At 46.1% G+C, this 21,001-nt stretch overlaps 1 protein-coding gene across 1 annotated transcript in view; it reads left to right on the top strand.

Moving 5' to 3' along the window:
- Positions 1-21,001, top strand: part of ASTN2 (astrotactin 2) — a 1,362,231-nt gene that overhangs the window by 290,674 nt on the left and 1,050,556 nt on the right. The window contains exons 4-5 of the mRNA XM_030207206.1: positions 5,400-5,484; positions 6,975-7,049. Coding sequence (XP_030063066.1) covers positions 5,400-5,484; positions 6,975-7,049 — 160 coding nt within the window. The remainder of the gene's footprint in view (positions 1-5,399; positions 5,485-6,974; positions 7,050-21,001) is intronic.

The following is a 21,001-nucleotide window of genomic DNA, read 5'->3' as shown; positions in this document are numbered from 1 at the left end:
GGCAACTTTAAATTTCACTTTGAAGTTTATTGGAATCCAGTGAAGTCATTGTAAAAGAGGAGAGCCCTATCATATTTTGACGCTCGACAGACAATACGAGCGGCTGTGTTCTGAATAGCTTGTAAACATTTTAGGTTACTTTTTGTGATGCCAGCATACATAATGTTACAGTAATCATATTATGTTATACCGTAAGCATATGCTAGAGTACGTAGGGATTCTTGATCTATATATAGTATTCCTGATGAAGCATAATTGTCGAAGGTAATAGAACGATTTTTTCACAACATTGGATATCTGATCATTGAAAGAAAGAGCAGAGTCTATAATTGCACCTACCAGAACGATCTTCCTGTCAAATAATGTTGTAATTAAGGATGGCACAGGACTTTGTCCTGTTACCCAGGAAGCTATTGTCTTATCCGGATTTAATATCAGATGATGTTCCGAAAGCCATCTGGCAACCTCAAAGAGAGAGTCCTGGATTGGCTTCAAATCTATGGAGGATGGATTTACATTGTGAATCAGAAGAAAATCATCAGCATAGGAATATAAACTGATACCTAAGGACTGATTAAACAACAGAGGTGATAAGACAGATTCCTGTGGACACCCACAGAAGGTGGGATGAGATTTTGAAATAGATGACTCTTGTAGTACTTTAAAAGTACAACTACCAAGGAAGGAAGGAAGAGAACCAATTATATATACCCCACTGAGAAAACTGGTGCCATTTCGCTTCATATAACTTCTTGGTTGATTCCTTTCTGGATGGAAGTACAACATTAAGAACCTCTGGAGAGAAGTCGATTGATGTGTTTTCGTTGGGCTGTTAAGCCATACTGTGAGGCGCAGAGTAGCAAGGCTGGGAAGCAATAGCCTTCCCTGTTTTTGGGTGATAAGGTCCAGTTCCTGGGGCAAGGAAAGCAGAGGTTCTGATAACATGCAGAGTAGTATTGGGAACCAAGCCTGCCTGGGCCAGTATAGAGATATGAGAAGGAGTGATGCTTTTTCGGTCTTCGCCTTTTGCAACATCTTTGATATGAGTGGGATTGGAAGACAAGCGTATAGGAGATATGTGCCCAGTTGAGCTGAAAGGCATCCTCTGCCTCTCTTTGTGGACTTGGATACTTTGAGCAGCATTTGGGACATTTGGCATTCTGTGGGATGCAAATATCTCTGCATCTCTTGAAGAGGGAACAAGTAACAGTGGTCTTGACTGACCACTCGTGAGGTTCCAGTTTTCTGATGAGAGAGTCAGCTACTGTATTCAACTTTCTGGGAGATATGATGCCATGAGAGTGGAGTGAATCTTGATCACTGTCACAAAATGCCTAGCCATCTGCTTGAGGTTACCCCATGGCCACTTAAAGGGTCTATTCCCAGCACAGCTCAGTTCCGCCTGCACCTGCCACTTGTGCTCCACACTAGTACCCTCCTCCCACTGACTAGGTCACAACTGCCGCTGGGCGAGTCTCCCACTCTCAAACTATCCCCAGTGATTTCTAAGTTACTGGGATCACACTGCCAGTGGTCCCACAGTCCCAGAAATAACTCTAGTACTCAACAGGATCACCACTTCATTATTGGCCAAGAACCTCCCTGTCATGAAATGCCTAGCCACCCACCTGGGATTACCCCGCGGCCACTTAGAGAGTTTATCCACAGCACAACTCAGGTCCGCCTGCATCTGCCGCTTGTGCTCTACACTAGCACCTTCCTCCCACTGACTGGGTCACAGCCGCCTCTGAGCAAGTCTCCCGCTCTCCACTTCTCCCCAGTGATTTCTAGATTACTGGAGCCACAGTCCCAGTGGTCCCATAGTCCCAGAAAGCACTCACAGACCCAACACACAAACCACCAGGAATCTTTATCAGTTCAGATAGAGAGGCAATAAACTGGAAAATGTGTTTAATATCCTTAGAAATTCAACAATGAACAAGAAATGTGCAATCAGCAAACAATAACAGGTAACTGAAATATGGATCAATTATCACTAACTAAATATTTTCTTACTTCCTAAAAAGTACCTGGGGAGATCAGGACATATGGCTGCTCACCAGTTAACAAATATAACTGTTTTTTACAGGATTTCAGCAAAGAGCTCTCCTAGGCTGAAACTGGAGACAAAAACCGGTAACTGCTGCTTAGCTTCAAACTCCAGGCCAATCAGAGCCCAGAATAAAAACATTTGAAAGTACAATGTAAAAGTTACTCCCTATCTGAAAAGAAAGTCATTTCTCTGTAACAACTTTAAAGTAGAGAGCTGAACAGGAGCGGGGATGGCGGGATTCCCCTCCAGGTCTGTATGGGATCCTGTGGGGATGGACCCGTGTCAGCGGGGAAGGACCCGGGTCTTGCGGGGTCCCCGCGGAAATGTATGGTGATCTGAGCTTTGCCGCTCCTCCCCTGAGTCGCAGGGTGCCCTCCTGGCACATACCTCAAGCCATCCTAGTGGTCTAGTGGATTATTCGGGGCAGAAACGATACCCAGTCTTTCCTGCCCGCTGCCGCTGACCCGCTTGCAGCCACATCGCTTTTTTATAATGGCTGCCGAGACTTCTAGCGGCAGCCTCATGAGACTTATGCTGAAGTCTTGCAAGGCCACTACTGGAAGTCTTGGCAGCCATTTTAAAGAAGATGCAGCAGCAAGAGGGTCAGCAGCAGTGGGCAGGAAAGACTGGGGATCTTTCCTGCCCCGAAGAATCCACTAGACCACCATGGTGGCTTGAGATATGTGCCAGGAGGACACCTAGGGCTGGAGGGGAGGTCTGGAATATGTGGGTGGGTGGGTGGGAGGGTACTGTAAAACAAACTCCAAGGTTATCTGTTTCCCCTTCCTTGCGCAGCCAGATCTCTGTATACTCAAAACTAAGCAAGTAAATCTATGAGCTGCTGCATCCACATTGTCGTTCTTTATTGTTGGTGAAATTTTTATTTAATCTCACTTAGATTTTCAAACATGCTGGCTTGTGCATACGAAGGTACACAGAGGAAATATAATAACAGAATAACTTTGTATAGGTGGAGCATTATAAATCGTAATCAGTGTGTCATTTGAAGGGGCTGGATAAAGGGACACCCTAGTTCTGTTATATTCGTGCAGATTTTTTTTTCTCCTGGTAAAGGGCCACTAAAACAGACATCATGTTATGAGAATCAGGTGCTCAACATTTAGAGTTTCTATCTATCTATCTATCTATCTATCTATCTATCTATTTACTTATGTATGGCATTTATATCCCACATTAAGCATGAATTAGGTTGAAACCTGGGAGCATTTTTTCCTGTGCCTACATCAAAAGAAATAAAGATGGCATGTTAGAAGTTGTTCCTTTTGTTTTGTGGATTGAAGTGGTCTATTATAAAAATGCCCACTTTTTCTGGGTCCAGTCAGAGGAGATATTCAGCAGCACTGCCCGGTTTAGTGCCACTGAGTATCAGAGGTAAGGCAGCCCAAAGCGATTTAAGCAGGCAGGAGCCTCTGCTTAAATTGCTTTGAATAGCAGGAGATGTATTTCATGAGAACAGGATTACAGAGACAGTCTTGAACTGTGGGCTGCAAAACCGTGTTTGCTGAAGACGGAATTTCCGAAACCCTCTGGAAACTGTGGCCTAGTGGTTAGGGTGGTGGACTTTGGTCCTGGGGAACTGAGGAACTGAGTTCAATTCCCAGCACAGGCAGCTCCTTGTGACTCTGGGCAAGTCACTTAACCCTCCATTGCCTGCCGCATTGAGCCTGCCATGAGTGGGAAAGTGCGGGGTACAAATATAACAAAAAAAAAAATGAAGATACAAGTGCAAATTGAGTGAGAGAGCATTATAAAGAATGAAAGCTGGTACTTAAGTGAGTTTGCAGAGACTTTACTCCATAGATGAGCTCTGATCTAGAGCAAAATGGGCCCCTAGAGGAGTGTGGCTTGCTACACCCAGGCTGCGGTTCAAAACTGATATAAGAATCAACTAACAAGCCCCCAGCTCCCTTGTAAACTGAAGTTCTCCTGTAATGTTATGTGAGGTTGTAATGCTCATACATCCCTTACTGTGCTTTGCAAGCATTTTCAGCTGTGTGTAATTTGTAGAATACATATTTGTTATATAGTAAGTGTCAGAAATTAATGATCCATTCAGCACATGGAAAATAAAAAAAAAACTTGCATAGTAAGCAGTCTTACAAAAAAGAAGTTGTAATGTAGCTGAAGTTCCTTTGGAATTTCTTCAAACTGAAAACAGTATTGACAGGGAACAGGCAGTTCATAATCAGCTTCTAATATTTCAGAGAAAAAAAAATGTTCAGACTTCTTTTATATTCCAAACGTAACAGTTTTACTTCTTTGTGTTATGAATTATGAAGCTCATGGCTACTGACACACAATAAATCAATGCTCCAGAGTTGCTAGGACAAATCCCATGACTTTTAATCTTTAATATTAGACGTCTTTAAGGTGGTGAATATTTCATGAATGTGCCTTTGCATTTTAGCACATCATTAGCTGTCTTTGTGAAGGCAGCAGGTGCTCATCAGAATGTCAGAAGCTGGCCCCAACTCTCCCTTTTCAGTAGAGAAAGCTCCTTACCTTGCCAATTCTTATAGACATTTTAGGACCAGTTTAAGTTTACATGAAAAGGCTTCTGCATTGATATAAAAATTGCTTGGTACTTATTTTCAACAAAGCAAACAGAAACCCAAAACACCTATGTATAATCCAACAAGTGCAAAGAAGTAGGGGTGGACCAAAAGGCTTCCAGAACCCAATTGCAAATGTACAAATATTTATTATTTGGCAAAGCACCTCACAGAACAGGACCTGACACATTGTCCTCTTCTGCCTGCTGTAGAGGTCAATACACTAAAAAGAAACACGAAAGATAAAACCATGCATAACAATTCAATGAACAGTCATAAACAGATTCAAATAATGAGCATACAAATACAAAAAAATATAACATTTAATAAAAATATATTATTATATATTATATAAATTATTATATGTTATATTTTTTGTATTTGTATATGCTTTGTTTGTACATCTATGTTCATTGATCTTTTATTTATGTTTGTATCTTTTATGTTTGTTTTTTCAGTGTATTGACCCCTAAGGCAGGCGGGAAACACAGCCCCGTGTTGGGTCCTGTTCTGTGAGGTGCTCTGCCAAATGTTTCAGCCTGTACTAATATTATGTTTTTAAAAACCTGCATACATTTTTCCATGTCCAGACCATCCTACTAACATTTTGGTTTTCAAATAAGACCTTTTATACCTTGGCCTCTAGAATTTTCTACCATGGAGACAAGATAAATTTTGTGCAGAGAGTTTAAAATGATACAGATAGTTGCCACTTGGACCAATATGCGTACTTCCAGAACATCATCTGAGCATTCCTTCATGCCTCCATTTAGGTGAATGCAGCTGTCATGAAGGTTATGCTCCTGATCCTGTTCACCGGCATCTCTGCATACGCAGCGACTGGGGCCAGAGCGAAGGGTGAGTGAAGTTTAAGTAAAAATGCTGATTAAAGCAGCTACCCACCTAAGCCACATCTTTCTCTTTCTCAACACCAATATACACTCTGCAAATGGATAACTGCCCAACCTGATAGCTACTGACAACCTAAGCATTTTGAGGTTTGTTTTTATCACTGTTAGAACAAGAAAAGAATTAAAAGCAAAACTTTAAAAGATGGGCACGTTAGCTAGACTAGTGATAGCTTACACATCCATCAGCCTGGATTCAGCAAAGATGTCCTCTTCTTTTCTTCAAACATATAGAAGGGGCTTCAGTATTTAGGAAAGTGACCTGGGTGCTCAGTTTAATGCTGGTCCTAGAAGAATCATAGAGAAACTTAGACATGAGTGGAAGTGGTAGAGGCCAATGTTTGAACAGATTGTGGTCAGTGATAGGAAATTAGACTTGGGGCAGGGAACCTTGCTGGTGTTGGGTTGAATATGGACCTTTGTATGTGTGAAGTGGAAGAATCACAACTGAGCAGACAGGGCAGGTAACGTTGGTCATGTTCTGCCCTCAATTATTTTGTTATGACATGTCAATGATCTTCACTGTTTTTCAAAAGAGAATCAGGATCATCACCAAAGAGGTTGGCACCCTGGGCATAGGTGTTGCTCTCCATTTGTGCAACCAGTCCACCTTCTCAGGCAGAGTGAATCTTTTAATTAATACATAGTTTACACCCCCACACTCATTTTTCCTCCTTCCATCTCTCCCCCTCTTCAACTCTCTCCACACACACTCTTCCTCAATTCCTTTTCCTTCTAATAATCCCTCTCCCTCCAGTTTCCCTCCCCAGTCCCTGTCCCAGCTGATCTTTACCCTCCTCTATGCTCCCAACAATTAACCTCTCTCATCTAGTCTCTACTCTCGTTCTTTCCAAGCTGGCTCTGCCCCCAGTTTGTCAATCTACATTCTCACGTCCTCTAGAGGTTTGAAATTGGCACAAACTCCAGAACAACTGCTCTGTTTTGATTTGGTACCTCATTGCTCTCAGTGACTTTCAGCTATGCAGTATTCAGATCCCACATTGATCTAAAGGTCTTGCAAGAATAGTATGGGAATCTGGACACCATGCAATTCCAACTCACTGAGAACCACACAGTGCAGAAGGAAAATAGAACAGCTATTCCAAAGAATGTGCGGAGGGGGGAGCCTTACAACAAAGAGCATCATCATAACTTCTTGATAGAGAAGGATAATCCTTATATGTAGGTGGAGGACCTTTGGTTTCTATAATGCAGACTTACATTGACCAGTTGAGCCTTGAAAGAGGTTTCCAATTCATCAACTTAGCTAGAGGAATATTGGCTTTGTAACACAAATTTCTGGAAGTAAAAAGGGAAAAATCATGGGGTTGAAGATTTTCAGAGCCTCTATGGAAGCTTCCTTCCCCCCCCCCCCCCCCAACTACTCGCTGATACAGTATTCTGTATTCTGTTTCTTATTGATTTATTTCTGTCTCATAGCCCTTGGCCATATACAACGCTGGAAAGAGGATATGACTTGGTTACAGGAGAGCAGGCACCAGAGAAGATACTCAGGTTAGATTAACAACGTCTGCTGAAATTTTTGTAAACTGAATGATTTCGATGTGTTGCTGCATCACTGTGAAGTATTTGAATTTGTATGATTTTTTTCAGAGGTTGGGGAGGGAACCTGAATAAAGAGTGGTAAAAAATCAGTGAGCTACTAGAAAGATTGTGATTAAAAAAGAATATGCACAAATGTTTATATATTCATGGCAGTTGTTCAATGCATTAGGGTTTTAAGTCCGCCGCATTTGAGTGTACCCCAGCTGTTTCTATAACTCATGAGAGGGTTGTGTTAGCTACTGAAACCTCTTCATTTACTGCTTAGCAATAAGAACAATATTTCCTCCTTCCTACTAGAATTCTGTGTGCACATAAATGACATTTTCTTTGAAAAAAAGTGATTTTTAGTCTTCTCTGTTTTGAGAATATCAATGCACATCTTATGTCAGTGACCACATTGAAAACTACACTTTCAGAGTGAAGGAGCGACCTAATGGTTAGAGCAGTAAGCCAGGGTTCAAATCCCTCTGCCTCTCCTTGTGATATTGGCAAGTCACTTAAACCTCCCCTGCTTCAGATACCAACTTAAGATTGTAAGCTCTCTGGGGCAGGAAAAAAGCTATCATACCGGAACGAAACTCCCCTTGAACTACTGAAAAAAAACCCAAGGAAAATTCAGTATCCCTTCCCCCTATTGACTTTATGGTGCTGATACATTTGATCGACTAGAAATAGGCTGTTCACAGTACTGTAGTCCAATTCCAAACCAGCATCTGAACATCTGAAACAGACATATAAGGGCCAATATTCATCCGCTGGTGGAGGAAGGAAATGCTGGGCACTTGGTTGGTAGGAAGAGGAAAGAGAGATGCAGGGGACTAAGAGGGGAAAGGGAGATACTGGGCACTTGGGCAGTAGGGCCTTGACCTGCCCCTTTGGGGGTGTGGAGATGTATGATGGAAAGTTCACCTAGCGTGCTAGATACCCTTGGTCCATTACATGAAATTCAAACTACAGCATTTTGCCAGTAAAAGATACCTTACTCCGAGCCAAGCGCTCCTGAGCAATTGTCAGCTTTTCTCCAACATCTAGTTTAAGAGCTGTTCTTATTTTCTTTAAATGAATGATTTAATATGATATTTATTGTATTTATTATTTATTAGAATTTGTTTACTGTCATTTTGATGAAATTCACTCAAGGCGGTATACAGCAAGAATAAGTCGAACAGTAAAAATATCAAATAGTACACAGAATGGCATAATATGCTACTTACAATGTCAACACAATGTGCAATAAAGTGTTTTGATAGACAGCACAGGGTGCAAGCAAAAGTGGAATACATAGATGGATAAGATACAGTAACAGGAGTTGGAAAATAAACGGTCTAATTTAAAGAAAGTTGCACATGAAGTCAGAGAGGTGATGAATATAATCACAGCTAGATAGGAGTTGACAAGCAAGTCCTACAGTATGTGCAATTGATGTTATTCCTTGTGTGTGACTAGCAAGTTAGTTGCTTCCAGGAGAGTAGCCAGACTTCGGCGGGAGGGGGGTCCAGAGCCCGAGGTGAGGCGGCACATTTTAGCCCCCCCCCCGGCGCCACTGACCCCCCACCACCATTTTGACCCCCCCGCTACCGCCGCCAACAACTTTGACCCCCCCTGCCAACGATCTTCTCGACCCCTCTTCCCGTCGCCACCCCGCCGCCGTCGCCTACCTTTGCTGGCAGGGGACCCCAACCCCCGCCAGCCGAGGTCCTCTTCTTCCGGCGCAGGACGTGCAGGACGTCAGACTCACAGAAACAGAACAAAGCCTTGCGCCGGAAGAAGAGGACCTCGGCTGGAGGGGGTTGGGGTCCCCCGCCAGCAAAGGTAGCCGACAGCAGGGGAGGGTTGGCGGCGGGAGGGGGAGTCGAGAGGGTCATCGGCAGGGGGGTCCAGGGCCAAATCTACGGGGGCCCAGGCCCCCATGGCCCCACATAGCTACGCCACTGGTTGCTTCTTCCACTAAAGGTTTTGGAGAAGATCCAAGCTTTCACTTGCTTCCTGAAGTAGAGATAGTCAGTAACTCAGGCACCAATGCACAAAAGTCCCTGGAAACAACCGTTCACTATTTCCACCTCGGTAAAAGCAAATCACATGCAAATGAGCTGTTCGCAAAAACAGCAAACAGCTTGGTAGGGAAAAAGCATATGCATACAGCACATGCTTAAGCATAATCAAAAGCATATGCATACAGCAGCCACCTACTAAGCAGCACATGCCCAGAACAGCCGAACAGCCTCCACTGCTACACGGCATATACTACTACTACTTATCATTTCTATAGTGCTACTAGACGTACGCAGTGCTGTACACTTGAACATGTAAGAAACAGTCCCTGCTTGGCAGAGCTTACAATCTAATCAGGACAAACAGGACAAATAAGGAGTAAGAGAATTACTTAAGGTGGGAATAATACAACAGACATTTCACCCCCCCCCCCTTTCTGTTTTTTAAAGAAACAGACGAATGTCTGTTTGCTACCATATGTGTGTGTCACATATGGTAGCAAAACAGAACACTCATCTGTCTCTGACATGTAAAGCCGGCATGCATGTAAGCCCCCTCCATCAATGTGCTCTGTGTCTCAGGACACTCCACCCCCTCCAGCAATGACCTTGGCCATAGGGGAATGGCAGCCAGAGGTCTCACAGATTATTCCATTGGCTTTGGAGGGTTTCCCTGCAGAAATAGGAGTCTTTGTTGATTCTGATGGCCTTTGGGGCTGCTCCGAATTCCTGCATGGGTCATAAGGGGGCCCAATCTCCGCCTTACCTCCATTTCCCAGCCCTGCACACAAAGAGCTCTTGCAGCCAACATCTTCAGGGCTCAACATCATGTAGTCAGTGCTGTGCCTACCCCGGTTCATTCTACCTTCATGGGGCAACTCTGTGCCCACCCACCCTCTAGCCAGCTGCGCAGCAAGCTGGGGTTGAACGTGGTGGGCGGGGGAGAGTAGACACTGGAGTATCCAATGCTTCCAGCCTTCGGGGCTGCTCTGAGTTCCTGCATGGTTTGTAAGGGGGCCTGATCTCCTACCCTATCCCATTCCTCAGCCCCACACAGAAAGCTCTTGCGGCCAACAGTTCCAGGGACACTTCAGAGATCAGAGGTGAGATCCAAGCTGCTACCAAAAGCTCCTGACATCCCATTAAAATTCACTTATACAAGGTAGGTGTTCCTTTCTCTGCATTGATTGGAAACAACTGTGCATCATTCAGAATGCACATTTGAATAATAATCAGCTTATTATCATAGTTTTGCATAGAATTCTAGTTGGCTGCTACCGCGAAAGGAAAAGAGCCCACAGAACCCCTTTGTGCATGTCTCACAGCGTACCGTGCTCACTAAACTGGCTTGAACCAGTTTAAATCACATGTTGCTACCCCAGTAAGTTTTGTGCACCGGGGCCTCAGTAACCTGGTTAAAGAAAGGCTAATAAGTACGGTTTCCTTTTGTCTGTCTATCCCCGCTACTTGTCCTTTGTACCCTATTCTTCCATAACATAACATACTAGACGACAGAAGATAAAGACCTGTATGGTCCATCCAAGTCTGTGCAAACACAGAAGAACACGGTCTTCGCAAACTCAAAGTGCCCAAAAATACAGTGAAGATGACACAAAAATTAAGGTCTTAGATGATGTATGAAAAGTCCACTTTATTTAATGAGTCCAGAACAATGGGGTAACTCGAGGAGACTCGACACAGCCATGTTTTGGCCAACCGGCCTGCCTTAGGAGCCTTACAGGCTTATTTTCGAAAGAGAACGGCTCCCATCTTTCGACACAAATCGGGAGATGGGCGTCCTTCTCTCAGGGTCGCCCAAATCGGCATAATTGAAAGCCGATTTTGGTTGTCCCCAACTGCTTCTCTTTCGCGGAGACGACCAAAGTTCCTGGGGGCGTGTTGGAGGCTTAGCAAAGGCGGGACTGGGGCGTCCCTAACAGGTGGGCGTCCTCAAGCGATAATAGAAAAAAGAAGCAGTTGGCCGACTTTACTTGGTCCATTTTTCTTAGGACCAAGCCTCAAAAAGGTGCCTGAACTGACCAGATGACCACCAGAGAGAATTGGGGATGGCCTCCCCTGACTCCTCCAGTGGTGACTAACCCCCTCCCACCCTGAAAAAAACAACTTTTCTTGCCAGCCTCAAATATCATACTCAGGTCCAGCGCAGCAGTATGCAGGCCTCTGGGGGGGAGGTGTGTGTGTGTGTCAGCAGAGGCATAGCAAGACATGGACATCCTTCTTTCAAACATTTTGGACATCCTGAACTGCCCCCCCCCCCCCCCCACAGAGGGTCAGCCAAATTTCAAGGGAGTGGAGAGGAGTGGAGTGGAGGAGTGGCTTAGTGGATAGAGCCAGTTCAAATCCCACTGCTGCTACTTGTGATCCAAAATCCAAATAAATAAATAAAAGGGGTGTCGGAGGCATAGCAAAGGCATGGACGTCCTTCTCACAGAAACATCCACATTTTGGACATGCTCAACTGCCCGTCGCAGGGATGGAGGCATAGCGAAGGCGCCTAACACTTGGACGTCCTTCACCCATACGCAAAAAAAAAAGACGTCCCTGACAAGCACTTGGATGTTTTCACCTGGACTTGTGTTTTTTTAAGGTTGTAGATGGCTATTATACACACAGCTTGTCTGCGTGTATGAAGCTGTCTTTGGCATGCGCAGAGCAGCCATGCATAACGCCTGGCTGCTCTGCACTGGATTTACCTCCTTAGGAAGGAAATCGTGTGCAAATCAGCTAACAGCATGCAGATCATTTGTATGCAATTTCCTTCATGCATGCCCGTTCCTTTCCGAATCGCTAAGGGATCGGTAAGGGAAGGGCTTTTTTTCCGTTCAGTTAGTGCATGAGTTAGTCCACTGCAGTGCCCCCTAGGGTGCCCGGCTGCTGTCCTGGCATGTCAGGGGGACCAGTGCACTACGAATACTGGCTCCTCCCATGACCAAATGAGTTGGATTTGGTCGTTTTTGAGTTGGGCATCCTCGGTTTCCATTATCGCCGAAAACCGGGGACGACCATCTCTAAGGTCGACCATCTCAACATTTAGGTCGACCATCTCTAAGGTTGACCTAAATGTTGAGATTTGGGCGTCCCCGACACTATTATCAAAACGAAAGATGGCCGCCCATCTTGTTTCGATAATACGGGTTTCCCCGCCCCTTCGCGGGGATGTCCTGCGACGACACCCTCAGGAAAACTTGGGCACCCCGTTCGATTATGCCCCTCCACATGTTCTTTAGATTGGGTCTGTAGTAACAAAGTCAGTCTACCAATCTGTTTTCAAACAAAGACTTTGTGGCGCTCAATGCTCCAAGAATACATTGTGCAGGGTCGACGTTTCAGACAGGCGACATATCACTGCTGACCCTGCACAACATATTCTTGGAGTATTGAGCACCACAAACGAAGTCTTTGTTTGAAAATAGATTGGTAGACTGACTTTGTTTCTACAAACCTGATCAAAAGAACATTAAGACTCCTGAGACAGGCCGGTTGGCTGAAACATGGCCGTGTTGAGTCACCTCAAGTTACCACATTGTTCTGGACCCATCCAAGTCTGCCCAATAAAATAAACTCATTAGATATGGTATGAAGTGATAAGTACAAAAGTACATAAATATTGCCATACTGGGACAGACCGAAGGTCCATCAGGCCCAGCATTGTATTTCCAACAATGGCCAATCCAGGTCACAAGTACTACTACTACTACTTAACATTTCTAAAGCGCTACTAGGGTTGCACAGCGCTGTGCAATATAACATAGAAGGACAGTCCCTACTCAAGGAGCTTACAATCTAAAGGACAAATGTACAGTCAGTCAAGTAGGGGCAGTCAAATTGGGGCAGTCTAGATGTCCTGAATAGGTATAAAGGTTAGGTGCCGAAAGCAACATTAAAGAGGTGGGCTTTGAACAAGGATTTGAAGATGGGTAGGGAGGGGGCTTGGCGTAAGGGCTCAGGAAGTTTATTCCAAGCATAGGGTGAGGCGAGGCACAAAGGGCGGAGCCTGGAGTTGGCGGTGGTGGAGAAGGGTACTGAGAGGAGGGATTTGTCCTGTGAGCAGAGGTTTCGGGTGGTAACGTAAGGGGAGATGAGGGTAGAGAGGTAGTGAGGGGCTGCAGACTGAGTGCATTTGTAGGTAAGAAGGAGAAGCTTGAACTGTATGCGGTATCTGATCGGAAGCCAGTGAAGTGACCTGAGGAAAGGGGTGATATGAGTAGATCAGTTCAGGCGGAATATAAGACGTGCAGCAGAGTTCTGAACGGTTTGAAGGGGGGATAGATGGTTAAGTGGGAAGCCAGTGAGGAGTAGGTTGTAGTAGTCAAGGCGAGAGGTAATGAGAGCGTGGATGAGAGTTCAGGTGGTGTGCTCAGAGAGGAAAGGGCGAATTTTGCTGATGTTAAAGAGAAAGAAGCGACAGGTCTTGGCTGTCTGCTGGATATGCACAGAGAAGGAGACGGAGGAGTCGAAGATGACTCCGAGGTTGTGGGCAGATGAGACGGGGAGGATGAGGGTGTTATCAACTGAGATAGAGAGTGGAGGAAGAGAAGTGGGTTTTGGTGGAAAGACGATAAGCTCGGTCTTGGCCATGTTCAGTTTCAGGTGGCGGTTGGACATCCATGCAGCAATGTCGGATAAGCAGGCCGATATCTTGGCCTGGGTCTCCGCGGTGATGTCTGGTGTGGAGACACAGCTGGGTGTCATCAGCATAAAGATGATACTGGAAACCATGAGGGAAGAGGTGTAGATTGAAAAAAGAAGGGGTCCAAGGACAGATCCCTGGGGAACTCTAACAGAGAGTGGGATGGGGGTGGAGGAAGATCCATGAGAGTGTACTCTGAAGGTGCGGTGGGAGAGATAGGAGGAGAACCAGGAGAGGACAGAGCCCTGGAACCCAAATGAGGACAGTTTGTTAAGAAGTAAATCATGATTGACAGTGTCAAAAGCGGCGGATAGATTGAGGAGGATGAGGATAGAGTAGTGGCCTCTGGATTTGGCAAGGAACAGGTCATTACAGACTTTAGAGAGTGCTGTTTCTGTTGAGTGTAGAGGGCGAAAACTGGATTGAAGCGGATCGAGGATGGCATGAGAGGAGAGAAAATCAAGGCAGCGGCTGTGAACGGCGCGCTCAAGTATCTTGGAGAGGAAGGGTAGGAGGGAGATGGGGCGGTAGTTGGAGGGACAGGTAGGGTCAAGTGATGGTTTTTTGAGGAGAGGTGTGACTACGGCGTGCTTGAAGGTGTCAGGGACAGTTGCAGTGGAGAGAGAGAGGTTGAGGATATGACAGATGGAGGGGGTGACAGTATGAGAGATGGTGTTAAGTAAGTTGGTGGGGATGGGATCAGAGGAACAAGTGGTGCATTTCGAGGAGGAAAGAAGGTGGGCGGTTTCCTCCTCAGTGATATCAGGAAAGGAGGAGAAAGAGGCCTGGGTTGGTTGGTTGAGGGAGAGGGTTGAAGGGTGAAGAGGAGGAGGTGGTTTGGTAGTGAACTCAAGGTTGATCTTTTCCACCTTGTCGCGGAAGTAGTCAGCCAGTGATTGAGGAGAGAGTGAGGGGGGGTGGGAGCGGAGGGAACTTTGAGGAGTGAGTTAAGGGTGGCGAAGAGACGACGAGGGTTGGAGCTGAGAGAATTAGTCAATTGGGTGTAATAGTCCTGTTTGGCAAGGAATAGGGAGGACTGGAAGGAGGATAGCATGAATTTGTAATGAAGGAAATCTGAATGGGTGCGAGATTTCCTCCAGAGGCATTCAGCAGAACGGGCGCAGGAGCGAAGGTAACTGATGCAAGGGGTCAACCAGGGCTGGGGATTAGTACGCCTTGTGGGACGGGAGATGGATGGTGCGAGGGTGTCCAGAGCAGAGGAGAGAGTGGCATTGTAAGTGCAGACAGCCTTGTCAACAGACTCGGAGGACATGATGGAGGGGAGAAGATTAGAAATACTAGAGGATAAGGTGGGAGGGTCTATAGCCTGGAGATTCCTGGAAGTAGTGGTTAATGTTGGGCGGGGCTGAGGGGGGTGAAGAAATGTGAAGGTGATCAGGTGATGATCAGAGAGAGGAAGAGCTGAGGCGTGGAAATTGGAGGGTGAGCCGGAAGAGGAGAGGACAAGGTCAAAACAATGGCCATTTTGGTGAGTAGGGGTGGTGGAGCACAGCTGGAGGTTGAAGGAGGATGTTAGAGTGAGGAACTGAGAAGCTTGAGAGTCAGATGGGTCATCAGCGTGTATGTTAAAGTCTCCGAGAATGAGGGACGGAGATGAGGGTTCAAGAAAAACAGAAAGCCAGGCATCGAAGTCGGTGAGGAAGGGAGGGATTTATCAGGGGGGGCGGTAAATGAGTGGCAGCGGGTAGAATAGACGGATGGAGTGGGCTTCAAAGGATGAGAAGCAGTGAGACTGCGGTAGGAGGAGAGGGTTGGAAACTACAGGAAGGCGAGAGTAGTAACCCGATGCCTCCACCGCGGCCAACTGGGCGGGGAGTGTGGGAGAAGAGATAACCTCCATGGTATAGGGCCGCGACTGAGGCAGAGTCATCAGGGGAGAGTCAGGTTTCAGTTAGGGCGAGCAGTTGAAGGGAACGAGAGATGAAGAGATCATGGGTGAAGGGAAGTTTGTTGCAGACCGAGTGGGCATTCCATAGGGCACATGAGAAGGGGAAGAGGGGGGAGGAGGGGAATAGAGATGAAATTGGAGACATCACGGAATCGTTTGCATGGATAGGACAAGGACAGGTGTGGGGGACCTGGATTGGGATTGATGTCTCCTGCGGATAGCAGGAGGAGGAGCAAGAGAGTGCGGAGGAGGGTGGGGGAGGTAGGGCGACGAAGGCGACGAAGACAGGATGCACTTAGGAGGAATGCGGATGGGTTAATGGCAGGAAGGAAGTGTTGAAGGCTGAGAGCTAGGAAGGAGAAGGGGGACAGGAGAGATGGTGAGGTGGTGAGGGACGGGGGTGAGTAGGGTATTGTAGTAGTGGGCAGGATGGGAGAGGACATGGGTGGGCAGTGAGTTCCAGTGGTAGACAGCGGTAGGGGGAGGGGAAAAATTAGGAAGGGACAGGGCAAGGAAGAGAATGTGTAAAGGGGCCATAAGTAGTGACTGGGGTGATACGGGTGTATATGTAGCGACTGAGTTGTTAAGCAAATAGATAGAGCAGGAAAGCTGGATTGGAGGCTTAGAATTGGAACAGTAGGCAGCAGGCAGGCAGGTAGGCTGGGGAGGAAGGTAGGTAGATGTGCTGCTTGAAGGCAGGCAGGTAGTTGATGGGCAGGTAAGCAGGCACGACGATGGGCTGAGGTGTAGGCAAGTAGATGGGCTGGCGAGCAGGTAAGTCAATGGGCTGACAAGCTAGCAGGCAGGCAGGCAGGTTGGTTGATGGGTTAACAGGCAGGCAGGCAGGTTGGTTGATGGGCTAGTAGTCAGGCAGGCAGGAAGGCAAAAAGAGGCAGGGCTGAGCAGGTAAGTCAATGGGCTGACAAGCTAGCAAGCAGGCAGGCAACCAGGTTGGTTGATGGGTTAACAGGCAGGCAGGCAGGTTGGTTGATGGGCTAGTAGTCAGGCAGGCAGGAAGGCAAAAAGAACAGGTTGGAACAGACGGACTGGAGCGGCTGGAATGGGCGGACTAGAGCAAGCAGGAATGGACTGATGGGAACAAGCTGGAACAGGCAGACTGGAACATGCTGGAACAAGCCATGCAGATGGACTGGAACGAGCTGGAACGGACGGACTGGAACAAGGTGGAGCAGATGGACTGGAACAGGCGGACTGGAACACGCTGGGACAAGCAATGCAGAAGGGCTGGAGCAAACTGGAGTAGACGGACTGGAACAAGTTGGAGCAGAAGGAAGCGGAATAGCAGGACTGGAACAAGCTGGAGCAGGACTGGAACAAGTTGGAGCAAGCTGGAACGGACGGAGTGGAACAAGGTGGAGCAGATGGGCTGGAACATGTTGGAACAGACTGACTGGAACAAGGTAGAGCAGATGGACTGCAACAGGTGGACTGGAACACGCTGGAACAAGGAATGCAGATGGACTGGAACAAGCTGGAACAAGTACCTGGCAAGATCCCAAAACAGTACACTACATTTTATGATGCGTATCCTAGAAATAAGCAGTGCATTTTCCCCAAGTCATTTTAATAATGGCTTATGGACTTTTCTTTTAGGAAGCTAGCCAAACTTTTTTTAAACCCCACTAAGCTAACTGCTTTTACTACATTCTCTGACAATGAATTCCAGAGCTTAATTACATGCTTGGAATAAACTTCCTGAGCCCATTCGCCAAGCCCCCTCCCTGCCCACCTTCAAATCTTTGGCTCAAAGCCCACCTCTTCAACGTCACATTCGGCACCTAACCTTTATGCCTCTATTCAGGAAATCTAGACTGTCCCAATTTGACTGTCCTATTTGACTGACTGTACATTTGTCCTTTAGATTGTAAGCTGCTTGAGCAGGGACTGTCCTTCTCTGTTAAACTGTACAGCGCTGCCTAACCCTAGTAGCGCTTTAGAAATGTTAAGTAGTAGTAGTATGTTGAGTGAAGAAATATTTTCTCCAATTCATTTTAAATTTACTACTTTATAGCTTCATTGCGTGCCCCCTAGTCCTAGTATTTTTAGAAAGAGTAAACAATCGATTCATGTCTACCCATTCCATTCCACTCATTATTTTATAGACCTCTATCATATCTCCCCTCAGTCGTCTCTTCTCCAGCTAAAGAGCTAGAGCCGCTTTAGCCTTTCCTCATAGGGAAGCCGTCCCATCCCCTTTATCATATGTATACCTGATCTTGATTTATCTTTGCCATTTTTAGGGCACAGGTCATAGAAGTCTGTCCGGCACTGGCGCCATTCCAAAATGTCTTAAGTTGTTGTCAAAGCCCCTGAATAGCTCCACTCATTTCATCCAAATCTGTTCAGCCTCGATCAGAGCACCGGCTTCTTAGGATCCGATCCTTCTAAACAGGATTCCTTTTTTTGTTTATCCTAAGTATTTTTGAATTCCTTTACTGTTTTCATCTCTACCACCTCCCATGGGAGGGCATGCCATGTATCTACCACCCTCTCAGGTAAAAAAATACTTCCTGACATTATTCCTGAGTTGGCCTTTCAACCTCAATTCATGCCCTCTGGTTTTACCACCTTCCCATTTCTGGAAAAGCTTTGTGTGTGGATTAATACCTTTCAAATATTTGAACATCTGTATCATAGCACCCCTGTTTCTCCTTTCCTCCAGGGTATACATATTTAAGTCAGTAAGTCTCTCCACATACATTTTGCTATGTAAACCCCCTACCATTTTAGTCACTTTTCTCTGAACCACTTCAAGACTTTTTACATCCTTAGCAAGATTGGGCCTCCAAAATTGAACACAGTACTCCAAGTGGGGCCTCACAATGACTTGTACAGGGGCATCAACACCTCCTTTTTTCTGCAGGTTATACCCCTCTCTATGCAGCCTACCATCCTTCTGGCTGCGGCCATCGCCTTGTTGTACTGTTTTGTCACCTTTAGTTCTTCAGACACTAACACCCCAAGGTCCCTCTCCTGACTCTCCTAGTTCTTTTTCACTCACTTTTTTTGTACTTAATGCCTTTTAGAGGTTGGTAAAATGGGTTGTTAACTTGAGTTAATTATCTTGTGTTAACAGCCCATGTTAATGTCATACAGATGGAGTGTGAGTTAAATTTCTCATATTAAACCCGGGAAGTTAAAATTGACATTGATGGAAAACAATCTTAACTACACCTCGGAGAGGTGTAGTTAATGTTCTTGTATTAATGGGTCAGTTTTAAACTTTGCACATCTTAACGTGCATTATTTAACTATGCATTCATAAGTAATGACTTGATTTACATAGTTATTCAGCTCATTACCAATTTTGCATTGATTTTTCACTGATGTTCACAGTAACTAAATGATACACTTTATCAACATAGCACACATTAATGATGCTTGTAATATGCAATGTTGCTGTTGTGAACTGCAGGCCCATTTAGTGCATTACCTCTTATTGAATTCAACTTCTGGAATCTTCCTGTCTATGTAGAAAGAAACAAAGTTTCATCTTTTTATATATCCATTCTTTGAACATGTGGAGGGGCATAATCGAAAGGGACACCTAAGTTTTTCTGAGGACGTCCTTGTAGGATGTCCCTGTGAAGGGCCGGGGAACCTGTATTAACGAAAAAAATGGACGTCCATCTTTCGTTTCATTAATATGGTTGATGATGCCCAAATCTGGAAATTTAGGTCGACCTTAGAGATGGTCATCCTTAGACTTGGTCGTTTCTGATTTTCGGCAATAATGGAAACTGAGGACGCCCATCTCAGAAACGACCAAATCCAAGCCCTTTGGTCATGGGAGGAGCCAGCATTCGTAGTGCACTGGTCCCCCTCACATGCCAGGACACCAACCGGGCACCCTAGGGGACACTGCAGTGGACTTCAGAAATTGCTTCCAAGTGCATAGCTCCCTTACCGTGTGTGCTGAGTCCCCCAACCCCCCCCCCCAAAAAAAACCCACTACCCACAACTGTACACCACTACCATAGCCCTTATGGGTGAAGGGGGCACCTAGATGTGGATACAGTGGGTTTCTGGTGGGTTTTGGAGGGCTCACATTTACCCCTACAAGTGTAACAGGTAGAGGGGTGATGGACCTGGGTCCGCCTGCCTGAAGTGCACTGCATCCACTAAAACTGCTCCAGGGACCTGCATACTGCTGTGATGGACCTGAGTAATGCATTTGAGGCTGGCATAGAGGTTGGCAAAAAATATTTTTAAATAATTTTTTTGAGGGTGGTAGGGGGTTAGTGACCACTGGGGGAGTAAGGGGAGGTCATCCCGTTTCCCTCTGGTGGTCATCTGGTCAGTTCGGGCACCTTTTCGTGGCTTGGACCAAGTAAAGTCGTCTAAGTGCTCATCAGGGACGCCCTTCTTTTTTCGATTATGGGTCGAGGACTCCCATGTGTTAGGCACGCCCAAGTCCCGCCTTCGCTACGCCTCTGACACGCCCCCCGTGAACTTTGGTCGTCCACACGACGGAAAGCATTTGGGGACGCCCAAAATCGGCTTTCGATTATGCCGATTTGGGCGACCCTGTGAGAAGGATGCCCATCTCCCGATTTGTGTCAAAAGATGGGTGTCCTCTTTCAAAAAGAAGCCTGATAATCATCTAACCTTATCTTTCTACTTTTCTACCTTTTCACAAAAATTGAACGTGCTACCCATTTTCGGTTCTGATCTTCACCTTCTTGCACGCATATTCCTGTGTTTGTGACACATTTTCTTTTTGCACTCTGTAAATTGGTATAATCGAAAGCCGATTTTGGTCATCTTCAACTGCACTCGTCGCAGGAACGAACAAAGTGGATGGGGGCGTGTCAGGGGCGTGGTGAAGGCGGGACTGGGGCGTGGCTATCGGCCGAGGAGAGATGGGCGTCTTTAGCTGATAATCGAAACAAGAAGGGCGTTTTTGATGAGAATTTGGTCCATTTTATTTGGACCCCTTTTTTTCAGGTCCAAGTCCAAAAAAAGTGCCCCAACTGACCAGATGACCACTGGAGGGAATCGGGGATGACCTCCCCTGACTCCCCTAGTGGTCACTAACCCCCTCCCACCAAAAAAAACCCACTTTACAAACTTTTTTTCCCAGCCTTATGCCAGCCTCAAATGCCATACCCACCTCCATGGCAGCAGAATGTGTTCTATCCTCTGACAGCCTTTCCCTGGTTCTGATGTGGCTCTCGGGTGAGTGTGACACCTTTTCTGTTATGCGCACTGCAGAGTCACATCAGCAATGCATTGTGGTGGGTGTAGGGTATTGGGCTCTGTGATTCCACTAGCTTGTGTTAAATGCTCACGATGTTGGTAGTTAGTAGGCTCTACCCCCATGGTGCTT

The sequence above is a fragment of the Microcaecilia unicolor genome, chromosome 6 (genome assembly GCF_901765095.1).
Source record: "Microcaecilia unicolor chromosome 6, aMicUni1.1, whole genome shotgun sequence".
NCBI lineage: Eukaryota > Metazoa > Chordata > Amphibia > Gymnophiona > Siphonopidae > Microcaecilia > Microcaecilia unicolor.
This window is presented reverse-complemented; position numbering and strand designations above follow the sequence as displayed.